The 19,964-nt window shown below is 28.0% G+C and overlaps 1 protein-coding gene across 1 annotated transcript; it reads right to left on the bottom strand.

The window, feature by feature from the left end:
• Positions 1-10,257: 10,257 nt before the first annotated feature.
• On the bottom strand, positions 10,258-10,539 carry BDCG_17128 (uncharacterized protein; the record flags this gene model as incomplete). Its single annotated transcript, XM_045426282.1, has 2 exons — positions 10,258-10,327; positions 10,445-10,539. The coding sequence occupies 2 exons, from the start codon at positions 10,537-10,539 to the stop codon at positions 10,258-10,260; spliced, it is 165 nt and encodes a 54-aa protein (XP_045281265.1).
• Positions 10,540-19,964: the final 9,425 nt, after the last annotated feature.

The following is a 19,964-nucleotide window of genomic DNA, read 5'->3' as shown; positions in this document are numbered from 1 at the left end:
ATATGAATTTCAGAATGAATTATATACAGCAAACTCTTTTGAGAAAAAATGTCAAGCTTTTATAAGAATTCTCTTTCAAAACTCATCACATTTAGAAGAGAAGAATATGTCATTTCATGAATATATTAATGAAAATAACTGGGAATGACCTGAGCTTACATATGATGAACTAGAGTCAGTAATATTCTCAAGTTCAATTAAAACTGCTGCAGGGCCTGATTCAATTAATCACTCAATTATTTAAAACACATATTTCTACTTGAAGAATGAATATTTTGAGCTCTTTTTCAATCTCTTAAAAAATGATTATCATTCTGAATGCTGAAGAGAAGCTACTGAAGTAATCCTTGCAAAATCTAATAGAAAGACTTTAATTTCTAAGTTATATAGAGTAATATCTCTGTTGAACTGTTTGAAAAAAATTCTAGAAAAGATAATAGCTACTAGATTATCTTTTATAAGCTCTATTAGTGATTCTCTTCTATTTAATGAATAAATGAAAGATAGAAAACAATGTTCTGCAATTAATACTGTTCTCTCAGTTATTCATGATATTCAAGTAGCAAAGCATGAAGGCCTGGTCTCAACTGCAGTTTTTATTGATATAAAAGATGTATTTGTGTCACGCCCCTGACCGCGCCAAGGCCCCGCTGCGGTTTCACACGGCTCATCGCTTTCATGCGGATGATTTCATCCCGTTCAAACCAGTTTTCAATCACTCTATGACATCATTCAGATATATCATAGAAAGATCTGATTGATGAATATAAGAACTCTGCTTCTATACAAGGTCAGCAGATTACTCTTTCTTAACAATGAGATACTGCTGAGATATCATTCTGACTATTCTCACTCATGAAATAAGAAAAGAGTATTCACTTATTATCTATATAGAATAGCTAGATGCTGACTTCTCATTAAAGAAGTCAGTAATTCATTTCTTTTCTTCTACTGAAATATATATAAGAGTTACTGTATGTCTCATACAATCTTCTTAGTATATTAAGTATCATATCTGTGATATTCTTGCAATAACCCTGTAGTCTACAAGCTCACTATTCAAGCAAGATAGTCAAGCTCACTTATACAGCTTCTTAAACAACTACTTCTATATAATATCACTGACTAGTCACTGCTTCAGTTTCATTATATTACAATTCAAATCACTTAATCTGATTATAAGTTTGAATCAGTCAAGCTCTAACAGACTGATATAGTCTTATACACTTACACTGAGACTGACTTAATCTCACTCTCTGAGAAAAATATCACATCATTCTCTAGAGTGTATACATCTCTACTTTGACAGAAATCTGAGATTTCTGAACCTGCTGTATATTTTAATATAAGCTCTTTAACTGCTCTATCACTGCTGCAGTCTCTACACATCTATATCTATTATAAAGATAGAGAGATTAAGATTAAAGATTCTCTGAGATATAAGAAAAATATCTTATCTGAATTTCACAGCTTTATCTGTACTCTTGAATGAAAATTCTGTCTTAATCTGAGTCAGTATAATACTCATGAGATATAAGTAATATATGCTGTTAATCTTCTTAAAGACATCTCTGTGACTACTTGAATTATCAAGAAGAGAAAGCTTAAGTATATCAATACTATCATGACTTAAGAAGAATTCAAGAACTTTCTACTGAATCAAATTAAAGATCACTGTAATTATAGCTTTACAGCAGTACAGCAGTTTAACTCATTATATTAATAAGATGATAAGAATTCTTTCAATTTTAATACAAGATTTGAAGAATATTGAGAGAAATTAGCTGATAATTTGAATTAATTAAAAATACAGCTTTATCTCATGAAGCTGACTTATAAGATGCAGATAATAATATTATAATATCAGAGTTTATTAATTAATTACACTGAGCTTGTTAACCTGACTTTCTAAATCTATTTAAATAATTAATTCTCTGAGAAAAAGACTAATAAAATCTCTTCTAAGTAATCAATGATGAAATTTAAACAGCACTGTGATAGCTTCAGTGTGAAGAAAGTAAAGAAGAATTTCAAGTATTCTGATTCTTCACTCACTGTGAAGAAATATTAAAAAAGATTTGATAAAGATCTCTGTTTCAACTGTGAAGCTGATAATCACTATATTAGTGATTATAAGAAGCTGAAGAAGAGAAGAAACTGAGAAGATATCTTCTCAAAGTTAACTTCTCTTCTGACAAACATATTCATGAAAGATAAAGAAGAGAAAGAAATAAAGAATTAATAATTCTTATATCTCTGAGTTTATGTTATGATCATAATACATATCTTAAATAAGAAGATATCAGTGAGATGTCTACTTAACTCTAAAGTGAATATTAACTTCATATTCTATTTCTTTTCTTTGATAAAGAATTGAAAGAAGATAGATCTATCAGATCATATGAAATTTACTGATGAAATGAAATATCACTGTTTTAACATAATTCAAGCAAAGTGTGTGATTACAGACTTAGAAGAAATCTTTAAGAAGAGTAGTCTGCTTCTTCATATAGTTAATATTATAGATGAGAACATTATTCTAGATCTTCTATAATTGAGAGAAAACAATTCTCTCATTGACTGAGTTACTCAGATGTAATGATACTGCTTCACTGATAAAGAGACAGTGATAGAGAAATTTGAAGAGTTTCATCAGAAGAATCTTGAGAAAAAGATAGAGTTAATATACTATATAATAGATGATTAAGACTTAAAAATAGATGAAGAAGTCATCATTCTCACTGCAAGATTAGCAGCAGTATTTATTATTAAAGACAGATGTATATAACATCTCTTTATAGATTTTAAGAATGTCTTTTCAGAAAGAAAAGCAGTGAAGTTTTCTAATATTAAGATATAATATAAGATTTATCTTAAAGACAGTGTAACAGTACTGTATGAATCTCTTTATAACTTATCTATAAAGAAATTGAATATTCTGTGTAAATATCTTGAAGAAGCATAATTGAAGAACTGAATATATTCATCAAAGAGTCTGACAGAGATGTCTATACTCTTTACACTTAAGAAGAATAATAGACTATATCTATGTATAGACTACAGAGATCTTAATAAGATAATAGTTAAAAATTACTATTCATTACTATTAATTAATGAGATGATTGATTAATTATCTGAAGTAAAAGTGTTCTCAAAGATTAATATACAGAATATCTATCATAGAATCTGAGTTAATAAAGACAATGTTTGAAAAATGACTTTTTATACTAAATACAGCAATTTTGAATATCTTCTTTTATCTTTTAATCTTTATAACACTTCAGTCATCTTTCAGATCTATATAAATAAGACACTGTGAGACCTTGTCAATATCTTCTGTATAGTGTATCTGAATAATATTCTAATCTTCTTAAAATCAGAGAAAGAACATGATACTCATATTCAAGAAGTGTTGAGTCACTTAAGATGATATCAACTCTATATAAACACTTAAAAATACTCATTCTACATGCAGAAGATTGATTTCTTAGATTATATTATTAAGATAAATAGCATTTCAAGAAACAGAAGTCAGATCTCTGTCATTGAAAACTGACTGATACTGCAGATATACTGTGAGATGCAGATATTTCTAAAATTTGTAAATTTCTATAGATAATTCATCTATATATATTCATAAATTACTGCTTCTCTTACAGATCTGTTAAAGAGAAGTGTAAAAGATAGAAAAACAGAATCATTTATTCTCACTCAAGACACTGTACAGATGTTTACAGAATTGAAACAAGCTTTCACAGATATTATAATACTGAATCACTTTAATTCTGACTTACTTAGTCAGTGTGAGACTGATATATCTGAGAATAAAGTCTGTGAAATCTTTTCACAGTTAACACTGAAGATCTTTCAATGTTGAAAGAATTAGAGAATAATTATCTCTGAGAAAATAGATAATGAATTATCTGTGGAAGAAGACTTTTTTACAGAGTCTATAAAATACTATAAATGAAGATCAGTGATCTTCTTCTTCAAGAAGTTATTACTTATACAGAGAAGATATAATACTTATAATCAGAAGATGTTAGTAATTGTTAAATTCTTTAAGATCTGATAATATTATCTTCAGAGTAGTAAGTACTTAGTGTAAGTTTTTACTAATTATACAAATCTGTGTTACTTCTTAATAACAAAGAGCTTGACAGAACATTAAGTCAGATAAGTGAAGCTGCTTTCAGAGTATAATTTCTATATCTGATACTATTCAGATCAGCTTAATCTCACTGATACACTGTTTAGATGACCTGATTATAATATTGTTAATATGAAGAAGAATTCTATAAAAGAATCTCTATTATCACTGTAGAAGAAGCTGACTGTAGAGAGTTAAGATTCTCTAAAGCTTAGAAACAGCACTGATAAGACAGCTGTGTAACTCAGTATAGAAGATGAAAGAAAACTCAGATTCTTATAGAGAACTGACACTGAAGATTATAAGCTTCTTATATCATATCTTATAATTATTGAATTAATAAAGAATGAAACAGTCTACAAGCTTTCAATCTGACTACTTTTAAAATTCATTGATAAATTACAGAAGAGAGATATCTCTACTATAGCTTAAATTCAGAAGTTGAAGAAGAAAAAATCTGATTTAAACTTAAAAGAGACAGACTCTGAGTGAGACAGTGCTATTAAGAAATCAAGTCACTGATAACTAGAAGAATATAAACTTCTACTGTTAAATAATTCAGTCTTTATCTCTTATAGCAGAACAGTGTATCAGAAGTTATTAAGAATTCATTATAATAATTCTCATATAAGATACTTCAGATTAGAGAAGACTGAGAAGCTTCTAAAATATAAATATATTTAAGATAAGCTCTGAGTAGATATTAAAGAGTATATTAAGACTTACAATATCTGTTAAAGAATAAAGATCTCACAGTATAAGTAATACAGTAAGTTGATATCACTGTCTATTTCAAAGAGCTTATAATAGAATCTATTAATGAATTTCATAGTTGATCTGCTGAAGTTGATAGAAGTCAAAGAATATAACTCAATTTTAATCATTATTAATCACTTTATAAAGATAATCAGATATATCTCTATTTATAAAAAGATTAAAGTCTCTGAATTGACTGATCTATTTTTAAATATTATCATTTGTGATCACAGTGCTCTGAAATCATTAATAATAGATTGAGAATCTCTCTTCATCAGTAAATACTGATTAACTTTTTACTATTATCTTATAATAAGATGTCTTCTCAGTACTACATTTCATCTACAGACAGATAATCAGACTAAATATCAGAATCAGACACTAGAATAGCATCTTTAAGTGTTTTATTTATATTATCAGAATGATTAGCTTAAACATCTTTTAACTACTGAATTCATATATAATAATATAAAGAATGTAATCTTAAAGATATCTTCTTTCTATACTTATTATAAATATAATTCTTCATTACTCAGTGATATCACAGATGACATTTCAAAGAAGAGAATAGATAGTCAGAATATTAGACAGATACAGAGAATGAAGTATTTCTCAGTATTAGAAGTAAAAGTGAGATTGAAACTTTTGAATAAAATTTATAAGAAGATGATGAAAAGTATTCACTGTATTCAGAAGTAGTAGATAAAATATTATAATTAAAAACATCTTTTAATGAAGTTCTTGATAGAGAATTAAGTACTACTTTCAGCAAAGAATATCAAGACAATAAAACTATATAAGAAGCTCAGTAAGTAGTGACTAGAATCTTTCTCAGTAATAAGAGTGATAAGTAAGCAGATATATAAGTTAAAATTACTCACAGAATTAAAATCAATTTATTCTGTTTTTCACATTTTCTATTTAAAGCTCTATAAGTAATGTCTCAGAGTAGAGCTGTCTCAGCTGAATAATATTAAGATTGAGAATGATACTGAATATCTTATAAAGAAAATATTAAATAAGTGAATATATTACAGTAAGCTTCAATATCTTATTAAATAAGAAAATTATTCATTATCAGAGAATTTATGAGAATTACTTACGTATTTGAAAAATGCTGAGAAAGAGATTGCAAGCTATAAAACAGTTAATAAAGATTATCTCATTACATATCAGAGATGTTAAGTAAGAAATACTGTTTAAAGACTTCTTATTTTTCTCAAAGAGTTTTTTAGAGATAATCTCACAGTGATAAGTTAATATCTTATAGACTCTGTAACACTCTTCTTCTATTTTCTCTTAAAAAGTTTTTTAAAAGTTTAATAAGATTATACAAGTATAAAATTTCTGAAGCAGTTAATAAGAAAAGAAAGAGATATTTAAAATTAATAAAAAGATTAATATTAATTAATCTATAAGCTGCTGCTAATCTAATAAGACTGCAGCTTACTGAAAAAGTAAAAAAAGAGAATCTTAGAATCTACTTATTAATAATTACATTCTTATTAAACTCATTCTTCATCATTGAAGTTTTTAGTACTGATATCTTTATCTGCTGAGAAGTTAGTGCTGCAGCACTGTAGAAGAGTATACTATAGAAAAGTATAAGTAGACTGACCGCCGGGACCATGAATTTCACATTTGATTCCATTTGGTCTGATCTCATACATTTCTTGGCGTGAGTTCTATCAGAACCAAGCCTCAAAAAAATCTGAAAATGAATCATTTCTGAGAGAAATGATGTGAAAAATAACCAGATTTAATTCAAGAACAGTGAAATGAGAGTAATTTTCCAGGATAAACTGTGAAAGATGATCATTCTTTCAAAATCAGAATGAGACTGAGACTGAAGATCAAAATCAGTCTCATTCAGTTCATTCAGTGATTGCTTATATAATCAGAATTTGATAATAATTATTAATAACACTTATGAAACAACTAAATACATTCTTGTGTAAGTTTATTCTTCACTTTCTCATGAAAACTACACTTCTCTGATATACTGTGATCAGAGATATTAAACTGTCTGATAATTTCATGTTTTACAATCATGAGTTTCTTGATTGTTTCTCCTTGTAATTGTTCTCAGTGATAGTGATAAATATCTTGACTTGAGTTAAACTTTCACTTCATTCCCATCTCTGTCAATGAAATTGTCAGAATATCACACATCATCAGTGCAACAGTTGAATATATACTCTCAACAATTTTTCATAACTCTAGAATTGATTTGATATATAAATTTGTTGAATCATCTTGAAGATAGCAGTCAAATTCAGTTTTACAAGTATGTAGTTTTGCCTGATTTTCAGTTGTAATCAATGTATGCAAGTTCTGTTTCAAAGTTAGTATTATAGTTCTATGTAATATGAAGTATTATCAAAGATTGTTACTTACTAGAGAATTATATTTCACTGTCTTTACATCTTAAACATCTACTTATTCAAATCTCTGATAGTTGACATTATAGTAGTCTCAGGCTAATTTGATATATGAGTCTCATTCCTTCTCTATCTAATCTTGAGAAGTGTAGATATTAACTCAACAGAAGAGATCTAGTAGAGCTGCTATAGCATAGTACTCTGTAAAAGATTATTTCATTTTGCTGTAGTAATATGCCAGTTTATTTCTTACAGTAACAATAGCCTGTGCTATAGCATCATTTCAGACTGAATTTCTTTTTGAGTAATTCAACTGCTTTTCAAGATGAGTAAATAAACTGTTATACACTCACCAGGCTGACTGCAGCATTGATGTACAAGTGATTAAGACTGTCTTTATTATCTTATAAAACTGAAACAGTAAATCAATCACATATTTCAACTGAGTTTACTTTATATCAGAAAGTTTCAATATCTGAATCTTTTTCTGATCAGAGTGTTGCACTTAATGATCAATCATCTGATGCAATCAAAGAGTCTAAACAGTTATCTTATATATTGAACTTCACTATATTCTAATATTCTGTATCATATTCAGTGATGTGACTGATTTGTTTATTTATTGAATATCATGAAATTGTTATTGTTATTTAGAAGAGGTATAAATCACATTAGCAATGTTTCAAATCTATGATATTTAAATTATTAGTCAATCTATTCAAAATTAACAGTAGTATTATCAAAAAGCATTATCAAAAAGCAATATTAAAAAGTGTTATTAAAAAACATTATCTTTTGCAAAGTGAATGTAAAAGTTACTTGAGTAATTACTTTCATCTCATTCTCATTTCAAGAATCAGTCATCTTATTATTCTTTATCTTGATATTAAGATTCTTTATCAGTGTTTGTATCACAAGTTAAACCACATGAGCAATGCAGGAGATATGACCTTGTTTATCATTTCAGAAATACAAAGCCAATTTTTGCTTCAAGCTCTTCATCATAGTGTAGTTATTCACAGCATTATCAGTTGTAATTGTAAGAAGACTGAGACTAATATCTCAATAGTCATTTTTAATCACAGTCATTAATATCTCTGTCATATAATTCTCAGTATGACTACTGATCAATGATTCAAATTCAATTAATGTCTCTTAATAAGTTCAGTTCTCATCAATGTAATAACATATAACTTTTATAAATGCAAGATTGTTTATACTAGTTCATGCATTCACTGTGAGAGACACTCTTTGATGATTCTTCAACTCTGATTCTAGATATTGTATATTAACTTTGTAGTATGTCTTGAGATTGAACTGAAGACAGAATCAATGTGAAATATGAAGATTTGAATTAAGCATTTGAAGAAGTGTTCAGAATTCAGGGTTTTCAATTGATTAAAGAGAAAGATTCAGAGATATACATATGTAAAGTAATTGTTCACAGAAGTTATCAGATGAGAGTTATGAAATCAGAGTACTGATACAGAATCATTTTCACATAATTTTCTTCAAATTAGAAAGTTAGTATTATTAAAAATCATTATCTGATAGAGTAACTTATCAGCTCAGTAGTAATTTTCTGATTATTTTTCTTTTATTATCTGCATTCTGATGACTTCAGATGTTAGAAAATTTCTTCAGAGCTATAATCAGTTTATGATGAATGTTTCTGAATGAAGTTGCAGTGATTACAGTAGAGAGATGACTCTTCAGTAATCTACAATACAACCTGTTGATAATTATTTCATAGTTCATCTCAATATTTATGTTGAGTTTTTCATAAATTTCATGACCTGGAATCAGATGTGAAGAATGAAGTGATTATTCATCATGATTAAAAGAGAGTATTCTGTGTTAAATTGTAAACAACATAGACTTTGTAATTTACAGTGATTTCTTGAAGAGTTTGTGAATCTTCAATAGAAGTAAAAGAAGTGAATTCAGAAGATATGATAATAATTTAAGAAAGATAATAATTTATTTTCAATAACTGATCACTGATGTGTGTAAGAAGAATTAATATAAGAGAAAATAATCTTGTTTCTTAGCTTAGTTATAATTTTAGTACTAACTCAGATTGAATATTATCAATGTATAAAAGTAAATAAATAATCTTGATTAATCTCTGTCATATTTCTTGAAATATATTAATATTGTGAAAGAGAGTATTACTAAATTGTGTTATCAGATAATATCATTAAAAATATATTAATATTGTGAATATCAATGTTGAAAAAATGTTAATACTTATACATTATAGTGATTTGTGAATCATGATAGTTAAATATATATATATATATATATATATTATTCCTGACTTGATTACAACTTGTACAATAATTTTTAAAAACTCAAAATTAATTTCAATTATTAATAATTATGAACTTACAACTAAACTAATTAATATAAAAAGAAAAAAACTTTTTCTACTTATTATCTTTCTTCTCTTTCTCATTCTTCTTATCATTCTTTACAATTCACTTCTCATTCTTCTTCTTCTTCTTCTTCTTCTCATCTGAGATAATAATCATCTTAAAATCTCTCTTCACTGTCTTCTCAGAAAAGGGTTTCTACTGCTTCTTCTCAGCCAGGTCAATCTGTGTCTTAAAATCCTGCATTTCCTGGTCTGCTGTCTCAGGTTCCACTTCAGTGACAAGCAGATTGACATGCTCAGAGAGCAGAGCTGTCTTCTCAATATTCTGAATCATGAAGCATATTTAAGATCTGAATAAGATCTCAATTCTCTTCTTCTCTGCCAGCTCCTGCTAATTAATTAGAGAATAGAAGTGTTATCAAAAATCATTATCTCTCAATAAATAAAAAACTTATCAGTTTTAACTTCTTTATCTCTTACTTTAACACTCTCTCAATCTTCTTCTATCACTGCTTATTTACAGTAACACTCTTCTTCTCTCTCTCTCTCTTCATCTTGATTTCAAATTATTCTCAGAACTTCTTCTGATCTTATTACTGCTGTATAAGACTCTTCACTGTCTTCTTCTTCAATCTCTCACAGATGATGTCATCTGCATTATTTCTATACTTAGTTCAGTCTAAATCTATCAGAAGTGTTACTTAAAATCATTATTATTCTACTCTCTTACAGAGCCTCTTCAAGGCATCATAATATGTCTTATGATCTGTCTTTTCTTACTTGAACACCTTCTTCTTCTCTTTCTTCAATCTGTGACAGTGCTCACGCGCCTTGATGATCCGCAGAACCGCAGAATATTTGAAGAGAGATGACATGATTAATTTTAGTGAGTATTGAAGAGAGGTGAAGGCAGAAGAGATAGTCAGAAATAATATAATGATAATGATGATGATGATGATAATAATAATGATGATGATAATAGTAATGATGATAGTAATAGTGATGATAATAATGGTAATAATAGTGATGATGATGATGATGATGATGATAATGAAAGAGAAAGTGTATTGAAATATATTACTGACTTATCAAATATAAAGAGACTCAAAGAAAATATTAACAGCTTTCAGCAATGTACAGAAACAGCTACAGTGTTGTATAGTAACATCATCTTCATTCAATACATGCACTGTTGATATTCTTTATATACAGTTATTATATAATCTATATCAGAGATACATGCAGAAAACAGATCTTTGTTGCTAGAATAAATAATTACAGTAATTCTCTGTTTTCATATTATAAAGATAAGTTATTCTCATTTCTTTCTTCTCTCTTTTCTCTTCTTCAATTAATCACTAATTTCAAGCTGATATGAAAACTATTAAAACACTCTCAGAAACCCTCAAATTGAAGAGTATAGACTAATCAAATTTCAAATGTAGAAGAAATCAAATTATCTTCTACAGATTCAATTATTCATTCTCTCTTAAATAAAACAGCAGTCACATTCTTCTCTCTCTCTCAATTAAACAAAACATGACCTGTGAAAAGTGAGTATCATATCAGGTCATAATGATCAACACAGCCTCAGCACACAGGGCTGTATATACGCAGTGTATGCTGAACTGAGAGACTGTGTGAATTGTAAACTGACAGCAGCATTTCAGAGAGAGCTGTGCAGTATGAGAAAGCTGCAACTCTCAGTCATGTGCACAGAGAGTGAATTACTGCAGTAAGTGTATGTGTATTAAAGTAATACTTTTTGATAATACTCAGTCTCTGATATGATGAAAATAGAGTCTCTCTGTGAGATTCATTTCTACCAGAAGTCAGAGAATCTTATATTCTTCAAGACTATCTTCATGTGCCTTGTCTGTGAAATTGATGATAGAAATCATTGATTCCAGCATTCTGCTCTTAATACTATTCAAGTAGCAGCAGAGTTCACTCTGACCATACTTTTTAAGTGTATATTTTCTAATTATTCATATTTATATAGATATATACTGATTATTTATTAGATAATATTAAGACAATGACTCATTATAACTGTGTTATTCTCACTATGAGAAATACATGATTGATGATGAATATTACAAAGACTCTGAGAAGTGAGTATTTTAAGAGTGCTGTGACTCTGTGATCTTGATTTTTTTTTTTTATTTTTATTTTTTATTTTTTTCTTTTTCTTTTATTTTTTTTTAATTTTTCTTTCTCTTTCTGTCTTTTTCTTTCTCTTCTTTTTTTCTTTCTCTTTTTTTTTTTTTTTTTTTATTGTGATTTTTTCTTGTTGTTTTATTTTTTATTTTTTTATTATTTTTTATATTTTATATTTTTTTTTTAATTAAAATGATATTGATTATAATCTGTGTTCAGAAAAGTAATGATATTTGATAACACTCTCTGTTGAATTTTCAATAAATGAGCACTATGTTATGATATTATGTAAGTGAGAAATGATTTCATAATCTCATTTAATGTCATTTTCAATAATGAGATCAGAATGAAAATGTGACTAAGAATTCAAACATATTCTTTATCTGAGACTAGATTTTTATTTGAAAAGTGAATCTGAGATCTTTAATATTTGAAATAACGGGATTTGGAATCAATGTGATGAACACAAATTATGACCAGAAATAATGCTTTTAGACAATGTGATAACTGTAAAGTTTGATCCTGGTCTCAGACACGGTCACACGGTCAGTCTAAGTATAAGAGATACTTAAAGTATTAACTTATTAATTTATAAAGTATCTCAGTTATCTATTTTAATTAAAGTGAGATTCTCTTCAATCAGTGATTAATCTCTATAATACTTTTAACAGTAGTATTAACTAATCTCTTCTTAAAATTAGTTATTCTGAGATATTTTTTCATCTCAGAGACTCATGCTTTTATCTTCTTTTATAAATAAGTAAGAGAAATCTTCTCAGTCTTAACAGAATTTATTAATATTTAAAGCTCTGAGACTCTCACTCTGTACTGCTTAAGTATCTAGACTTCTTATCAGAGCTGATATGATATCTTTCTATGAGATAATACTTACAGAGAGATAGAAGTCATTATTACAGATATAATAGAAATAACAGAAGTAAGAGAAGAGATAAATATATAAAATCTCTCTCTTCTTCAGCTGCTTAATGCAGTACAGATAAGTAATAATACTGATTAAAAGCTGTATTAGAGCCTTCTTACAAAGAGAAGATGAAGAAACTGCAGAATTCTACAGACTTAACTCAGCAGTATCTTGAGCAGAGCTCAGATGTATTATAAAAGAGAAACTATGAATTAAGCTTCTCAGAGTCACTGTTCTCAGAATCAAGCTCTCTCTGAGTTTCTCTCTGAATGATCACATAAGATTATATGCTATTATATTGACTGAGAAGAGAGACAGTGTTACAACAGTGACAGAGAAAGTAGAGAACAGACTGAATATAGATGAACTGACTGACAGAAGAGATGATACTTCACTGCAAGACACAGTAACTATCACTGCAGCTGTAAGAGAAGCAGAAGAAGAAGAAGATGTGACAATGAGAGTAGTGCTTTCACAGCTCATTGACACTGCTGTCTCCACCTTCAATCTGACTTTCTTAGCAGTTATGAAGATCACTGCTGCATCACAAAGATATTTATTCACTAGAAAATGTCAGAATAAGTTCTTTATTATTCTTTAAGAATGATACTCTCATACACTCACTGTTACAATTGAGAAAAGAAAAGAAAAATGTTTTATAGAAAGAGAGATCTTTTCAAAAAATCCTGTCACTACTATTAACTTTATCTCTAAAACACATTACTTTTACAGAGAATTTTATATATAGAATGAAATATGACAAGAGATCTGTAAGTTACTTATTAACTATATTTTTCACATTTTAAATTAATATATAAGAAACTCACTTATCACATATTTAATTTGAATGAAGATGAGAAAAGAAAAATCTATATAATCAGTAGAAAAACTCATCTATTTCTTTATATTATATACAGTACATGCACTGTTAAATCAGTTAATAACTGTTACTATATAATAAAGATAATTTCTAATCTGATAATCTTGAGAGTATCAGAACTATACTCTTAAAGAGAAGAACATTATTATATCTCTGACTGTGTCAAGACTCTGCTGTGATTTCACACAGCTTATTACTTTTATATAGATAATTTCATCTCATCTGAATCAGTTTTCAATTACTTTATAACATTATTCAGATATATTATAGAAAGATCTGATTAATAGATATAAGAATCTTATTTCTATATAAGATCAGCAGATTACTCTTTCTTAATAATAAGATACTGCTGAGATATTGCTCTGACTATTCTCACTTATAAAATGAAAGAAGAGTATCTACTTATTATCTATATAGAATAGCTAGATGCTGGCTTCTTATTAAAGAAGTCAGTGATTCATTTCTTTTCTTCTACTGAAATATATACAAGAGTTACTGTATATCTTATACAATCTTCTTAGTATACTAAGTATTACATCTGTGATATTCTCACAATAACTCTGTAGTCTATGAGCTTGCTATTCAAGCAAGATAGTCAAGCTCACTTATACAGCTTCTCAAACAACTACCTCTACATGACACCGCTGACTAGTCACTGCTTTGATTCCGTCACGTTACAATTTGATCATGTGTCAAAGTCTAAGATAATTCAAACTTTGAAGATGTTAAAACTGCCACTTTCTCTAATAAAATGAGTCAATTGTTTCATGTCTAAAAGAATTATACAACTATTCTTTGATAGAAGAAAACAAGATAAAAATGAGATAAAAATAGAAGTATTACAAGAATCTTCAATCTCACCTGTTTTATTTACAATATACACTGCATATCTATTCAAGAATAGAGAGATGAAAATAGTGAGATCTTCAAGTTATATAGATGATATTAATCTACTCTACAGTTCAAAGACAATCAAAGAGAATTTAGAAGTAATTGAGAAAGTAGTAAAGAAAATCTTTGTTAGAGCAGATATCAATCTAATTTAATTTAATATGAATAAAACTGAGCTAATTCACTTTTTTTCCAGGTTTAATGAGAAAGAACTAAGTCTAACTCTTTTGAATAAAGAGATTAAACTCAGTTTGAATGTCAAATAACTAGAAGTATGATTAAACTCCAAGTTGAATTTTAAATATCATATTCAATAAAGAATCATCAAGACAGAGAGACTACTGAATAGTATAATCAGACTATCAAATACTGAGAGAGGTCTATTCTTTCAGACTATGAGACAGTTATACATAGCCTGTATTATCTCAGTAACTGATTATAAAGTTTAAGTTTAATGAAACAATCAAGAAAACTTCACTGAACTCTTTCAAAGTCTATAAAACAGAGCTTTGAGAAGAATTCTGAGAGCATTCAAGTCATCTTCTATTAAAGCAATGAAAATTGAAGCTTCAATTTCATCTTCTACTATTTGATTTGAAAAGACCTGTATAAACTATGCTCTGAGAGTCATGAAGATGAGCTTAAATTATATAATCAGAGAAAGAGTCTCTTCTTCATTTTCATCAGTTAACTCAGGAAATGAACTGGATTGAAATAGATTTCTTGATTGAAATGAGAATAATACTTTAAAGAAAATGCTCTCTCAACTGTATAGACTATGTTCACTTATTAAGAATTAATTTTCTTCATTAAATGTTGAGAAAATTGATTATAAGAAGATATCTCTCTGAAGAGAAAAGCTGAAATCTCTCATAGACTTATAAATAAGTGAACTATCTAAAGAGAGAGAATATAAACAGTATTTAAAGAAGATCTCTACAATTAATATAAAAGACTCTATTCTGATCTGCTCAGATGACTCAAAAAATGAGAATTTGAATAGATTAGACACAGGCATTGCTTATACTGAAGATAATATTAATTTTATCTCAGATTTCTGAAATTTAGACTGTGAATCTGAAGTCTTTGATGCTGAACTATTTATAATAGTGAAAGCTTTCAAACTCATTGAAATAAAATCTCATAAAAGAGAAAATGATTTGAAAGAGATATGAATATTCTCTGATAGTTAAGCTACTTTAAAAAGACTTAGAAATAGTCAGATTCATAATAATCAAATAAATCTTGAACTGATTTTAAACTCTGTTTTGAAAATTCAAAAGAGAAGAATATCAAAACTGATAATTCATCTGTGTTGAGTTCCTGCTCATATGAATATTCATGATAATAAATTGACTGATTCAGCTGTAAAAAAGAGTTCAGAATTAAGCAGATCTATTCAAAAAACAGTATTCTGATCTTTCATAAAGAGAAAGATAAAAGAATCTTGTTTAAATAAGTGAAATAAAAGCTGACAGAAACAAAAGAAGAGTATACATTATTCAAGATTTGAGACAAAATCAAAGTGAAAATCTTGTTCAATTAAATGTAAAAAGAAAATATTCTCATCTATAATTCAGCTGAAACTAGAACATGATTATTTCAAATCTTATATACAAAGATTTGATAATAGATTTAATTCAATAGAGTGCTCATTCTGCAATGTAAATGAAAATTCTGAGCATATTGTAATGCATTGTACATTATACAATAGTCTCAGAGTCAGATTAAAGAAAAAGTATGATTTAAATCAATTAAATATAAGGTTCTTATTCTCAACTGAGACAGGAACTAAATACTTAATAGACTTTCTATCAGAAACTAGAGCAGCTACAAGAAAATGACTGAATTCAGAAGTATCTGAATATGAAGAGATGGAAATTAACTAGATATAGTCTGTTAAAACAGCTATACATCATCTTTTAATAATTTTATTTTGTTATAGTCTCTCTTTACTGTACTTGTTTCCTTCTGTTCTTTTCTCTATCTATTTAATGTGTCTATCTTTAAGACTATATTCTCTTTTCTTTTGTCATAATATTTTCAAATGATTTCAAACTATCAGAAGATGTTGAAATACTGTAATTTATAAACAGTTTTTGTATTCTGAGCTGGAATTTTCTGATTTTACATATTTGAAATTGATAAATGTATAATAGTTGACTCTATAGATATAGGAAAAACTCTGAGAACTAAAGATTCTCAGGTAGATATCATAGTCTCTGACTGCATACATCTATAATTGAAGAATAATAATAATAATAATAATAACTAAGATGAACTATGAAATAATTATCAATAGATTGTATTATAAATTACTGAAGAGTTATCTCTCTGCTGTAATCACTGTAACTTAATTCAGAAATATTTATTATAAACTAATTATAACTCTGAAGAAATTTTCTGATATCTGAAGTTATCAGAATGCAGATAATAAAAGAAAAATAATCAGAAAATTACTACTAAGCTGATAAGTTACTCTATTAGATAATAATTTTTAATAATACTAACTTTCTAATTTGAAGAAAATCATGTAAAAATAATCATATATTAATACTCTGATTTCACAACTCTTATCTGATAACTTCTGTGAATAATTAATTTATATATATATATCTCTGAATCTTTCTCTTTGATTAATTAAAAACTCTGAATTCTGAACACTTCTTTAAATACTTAATTTAAATCTTTATATTTCACATCAATTCTGTCTTCAGTTCAATCTCAAGATATATTACAAAGTTAATATATAATATCTAAAATTAGAGTTGAAGAATCATTGAAGAGTATCTCTCATAGTGAATGTATAAACTAGTATAAATAATCTTACATTTATAAGAGTTATATATTATTATATTAATGAGAACTGAACTTATCAAGAGATATTAATTGAATTTAAATTATTAATCAGTAGTTATACTGAGAATTATATAATAAAGATATTAATAACTGTGATTAAAAATGACTATTAAGATATTAGTCTGTAAGAATAAGTGCTCGCAGGCGATTATTCGAGTGTTTGCAGCTTGATGTGATATGTACTGTTAACTACTAGAAGTATTTATAGTAGAAAGATAAAATGTAGAGATCAAATGTATAATAGTATTCAAGCTGAGTTATAAATAGTATTCATAAACTTCAGTCTATATAGTTGTGTGTAGTCAAGGGCTGCTGGCCCTATTAATTACATGAGAGATAGAAATAGAGATGAAGAATTCATGAGAAGTGAGATTTCTTACATATCTCCCTCTCTCTAAGACTTTATCTGTGAAGCCTTTCACTGAGTGACTTTATAGAATCAGCTCAGCACTGCAGTGATTAGACTGACCGTGTGACTGTGTCTGAGACCAGGACCAGAATTTTTGATAGTCTCATTGCCAATTCGACAGATCCCATTACACGGTTCTAACATTAGATAGTAGTCTCATACTGTCTCAGTGAGACTTACTGTCTACTCTTGTCACATTTTCCAAATGAGACCATGATTTCCACTTCTCAATTTAAATTATTTTTATTGCTTTAAATGACTTTAAATCTCATTTGAGTGTTACCAAAAAGCGTTACTTTTTAAAAAATTAAAAATAGTCTAAAAAAAACCTTAAAATGTCTAAAAATAGTAACTTTATGCCAAGAATGGAACTAAATGGAACTAAATGAGACCACTTTCTCATTTTTTTCAAGTCATGATTCCATTTTGAGATCTGATATATAGTTACTTTACATGTTTATTTAATGATTAGTCCCAGCAGGATTCATGCTAAGAAATGTATGAGACCAGACCAAATGAGATCAAAATATGAAATTCATGGTCCCGGGCGGCCCAGTCTAGCAGTGATACTTACTAAAAACTCTTTATATCTATAAAAAATCTCAGTGAGGAAAAATCTCTTATTATTATAAAGAGAAAAAGAGTCTGTCACTCAGTTTCTTATTCTATGAGATTCTTTATAGTCTACAGATTCTTCTCTGACTTTTATATAGATTCATCTCATATCTTTTATACAGAAGAGTTCTGATTAACTCTCAATTATTTTTATAAGATTCTTATATGATTATCACACAGATTCATCTCACAGATGAATCACTATTTATGAGATTACTCTTATCAAAGAGAAGTATTTGCAAGTTAATCTTTCACTCATTCTCATGAATTATTGTTCTTTAACACTGTAGAATTGTGAGGAATTTTTCATTCTTTCATCAACTCTGTAGAATTGTAGAATTAAGATATTCACAGTCTGCAATTACTCTTTATAATCACATAGAAAGATTCAGATCTGCAATTCAGATCTGCAATTCATAATCACTCTTATTTACTAGAGTAATCTGACTGTTTTATAGAATCACTTACAGTGTAAGCAAATCTCTCTAGAGTAGTATAAATATCTCAGATCTATCTGTGAAATCTCATCTTCTTTTTTCTTTTTCTGTAACAGCTCTCATTCTTATAAACTGTGAGTATTCTCATTTATTCATGAAGTGTTTTCACTCAGATAATAGAGAGAGAGTGTTTCTAACAATATCTGTATATTAATTCAAGAACTTCTCAAGAATAAAAATTTTTTTTCAATTTCAATATCTTTATAAATAATATCTGACTACTGCTGAGCTTCTTATAAGTATCTCTGTAACTTCTCTGATTACTTTTTACTGACTGATGAAGCAGAAATGCTACTGCTCATAACTGTGTCTTCATTCTTCTCAGCTCTGTCATCACACTCAATCATCAGATCAGCAGCTCATCTCATGTCTCTCTCAGATCAGTCTCTGACTTCAAGCAGCATAGTTCTCTTCTTTGCTGTAAGTCTTCTTATAAGTAATTCCTTACAGATTCTAGCTAACAGTTCTTGCAAAGCTCTTAGTGTTACTAGTGTCTTCTGTAGCTCTGTGAGTCTACAATCACTCTCTCTCTGTTCACACAATCTCTGATCAGATATATACAAATATGTCTAGATTTCTCATCAATGATTCTCACACTGCAGTGCATTTCTGCAATCTCATTATCAATGAGAGATGAGTTCTCAGATATCTGTAAAATCTGAGTAATTAAGACAATGTGAATGTTATGAATTTATGACAGAAGTTAATCTGAATAGATGAGTTCTCTCTTCACATCTCAATTGTTTTCAGGCTGAATACTTCAGTATAACTGAGAAAGTAAACACAGCTTTGTGAGAAATATCTGATCATATATGCAGATAATCAGTTCTCAAGACTCTGTTACAACTGTACATATTCTGGTATTCAGCTTCTCTGAAGTCTGTGTATTTCTGATAATCTTCATATCAAATACAATAATTATCTGTACTGTGAGTATGATACTTTCTGCTTCTTTAAAGAGAGAAATTGATAGTTATAAGAGAATTAAGTATCACAGATATTGAGAATGTGAGTGTGAATTTTCTTTATTTTTTCTTTATCAATCTCTAAATTGTGTTCACAGCTCT

The sequence above is a fragment of the Blastomyces dermatitidis genome (assembly GCF_000003525.1).
Source record: "Blastomyces dermatitidis ER-3 genomic scaffold supercont1.5, whole genome shotgun sequence".
NCBI classification, from domain to species: domain Eukaryota; kingdom Fungi; phylum Ascomycota; class Eurotiomycetes; order Onygenales; family Ajellomycetaceae; genus Blastomyces; species Blastomyces dermatitidis.
This window is presented reverse-complemented; position numbering and strand designations above follow the sequence as displayed.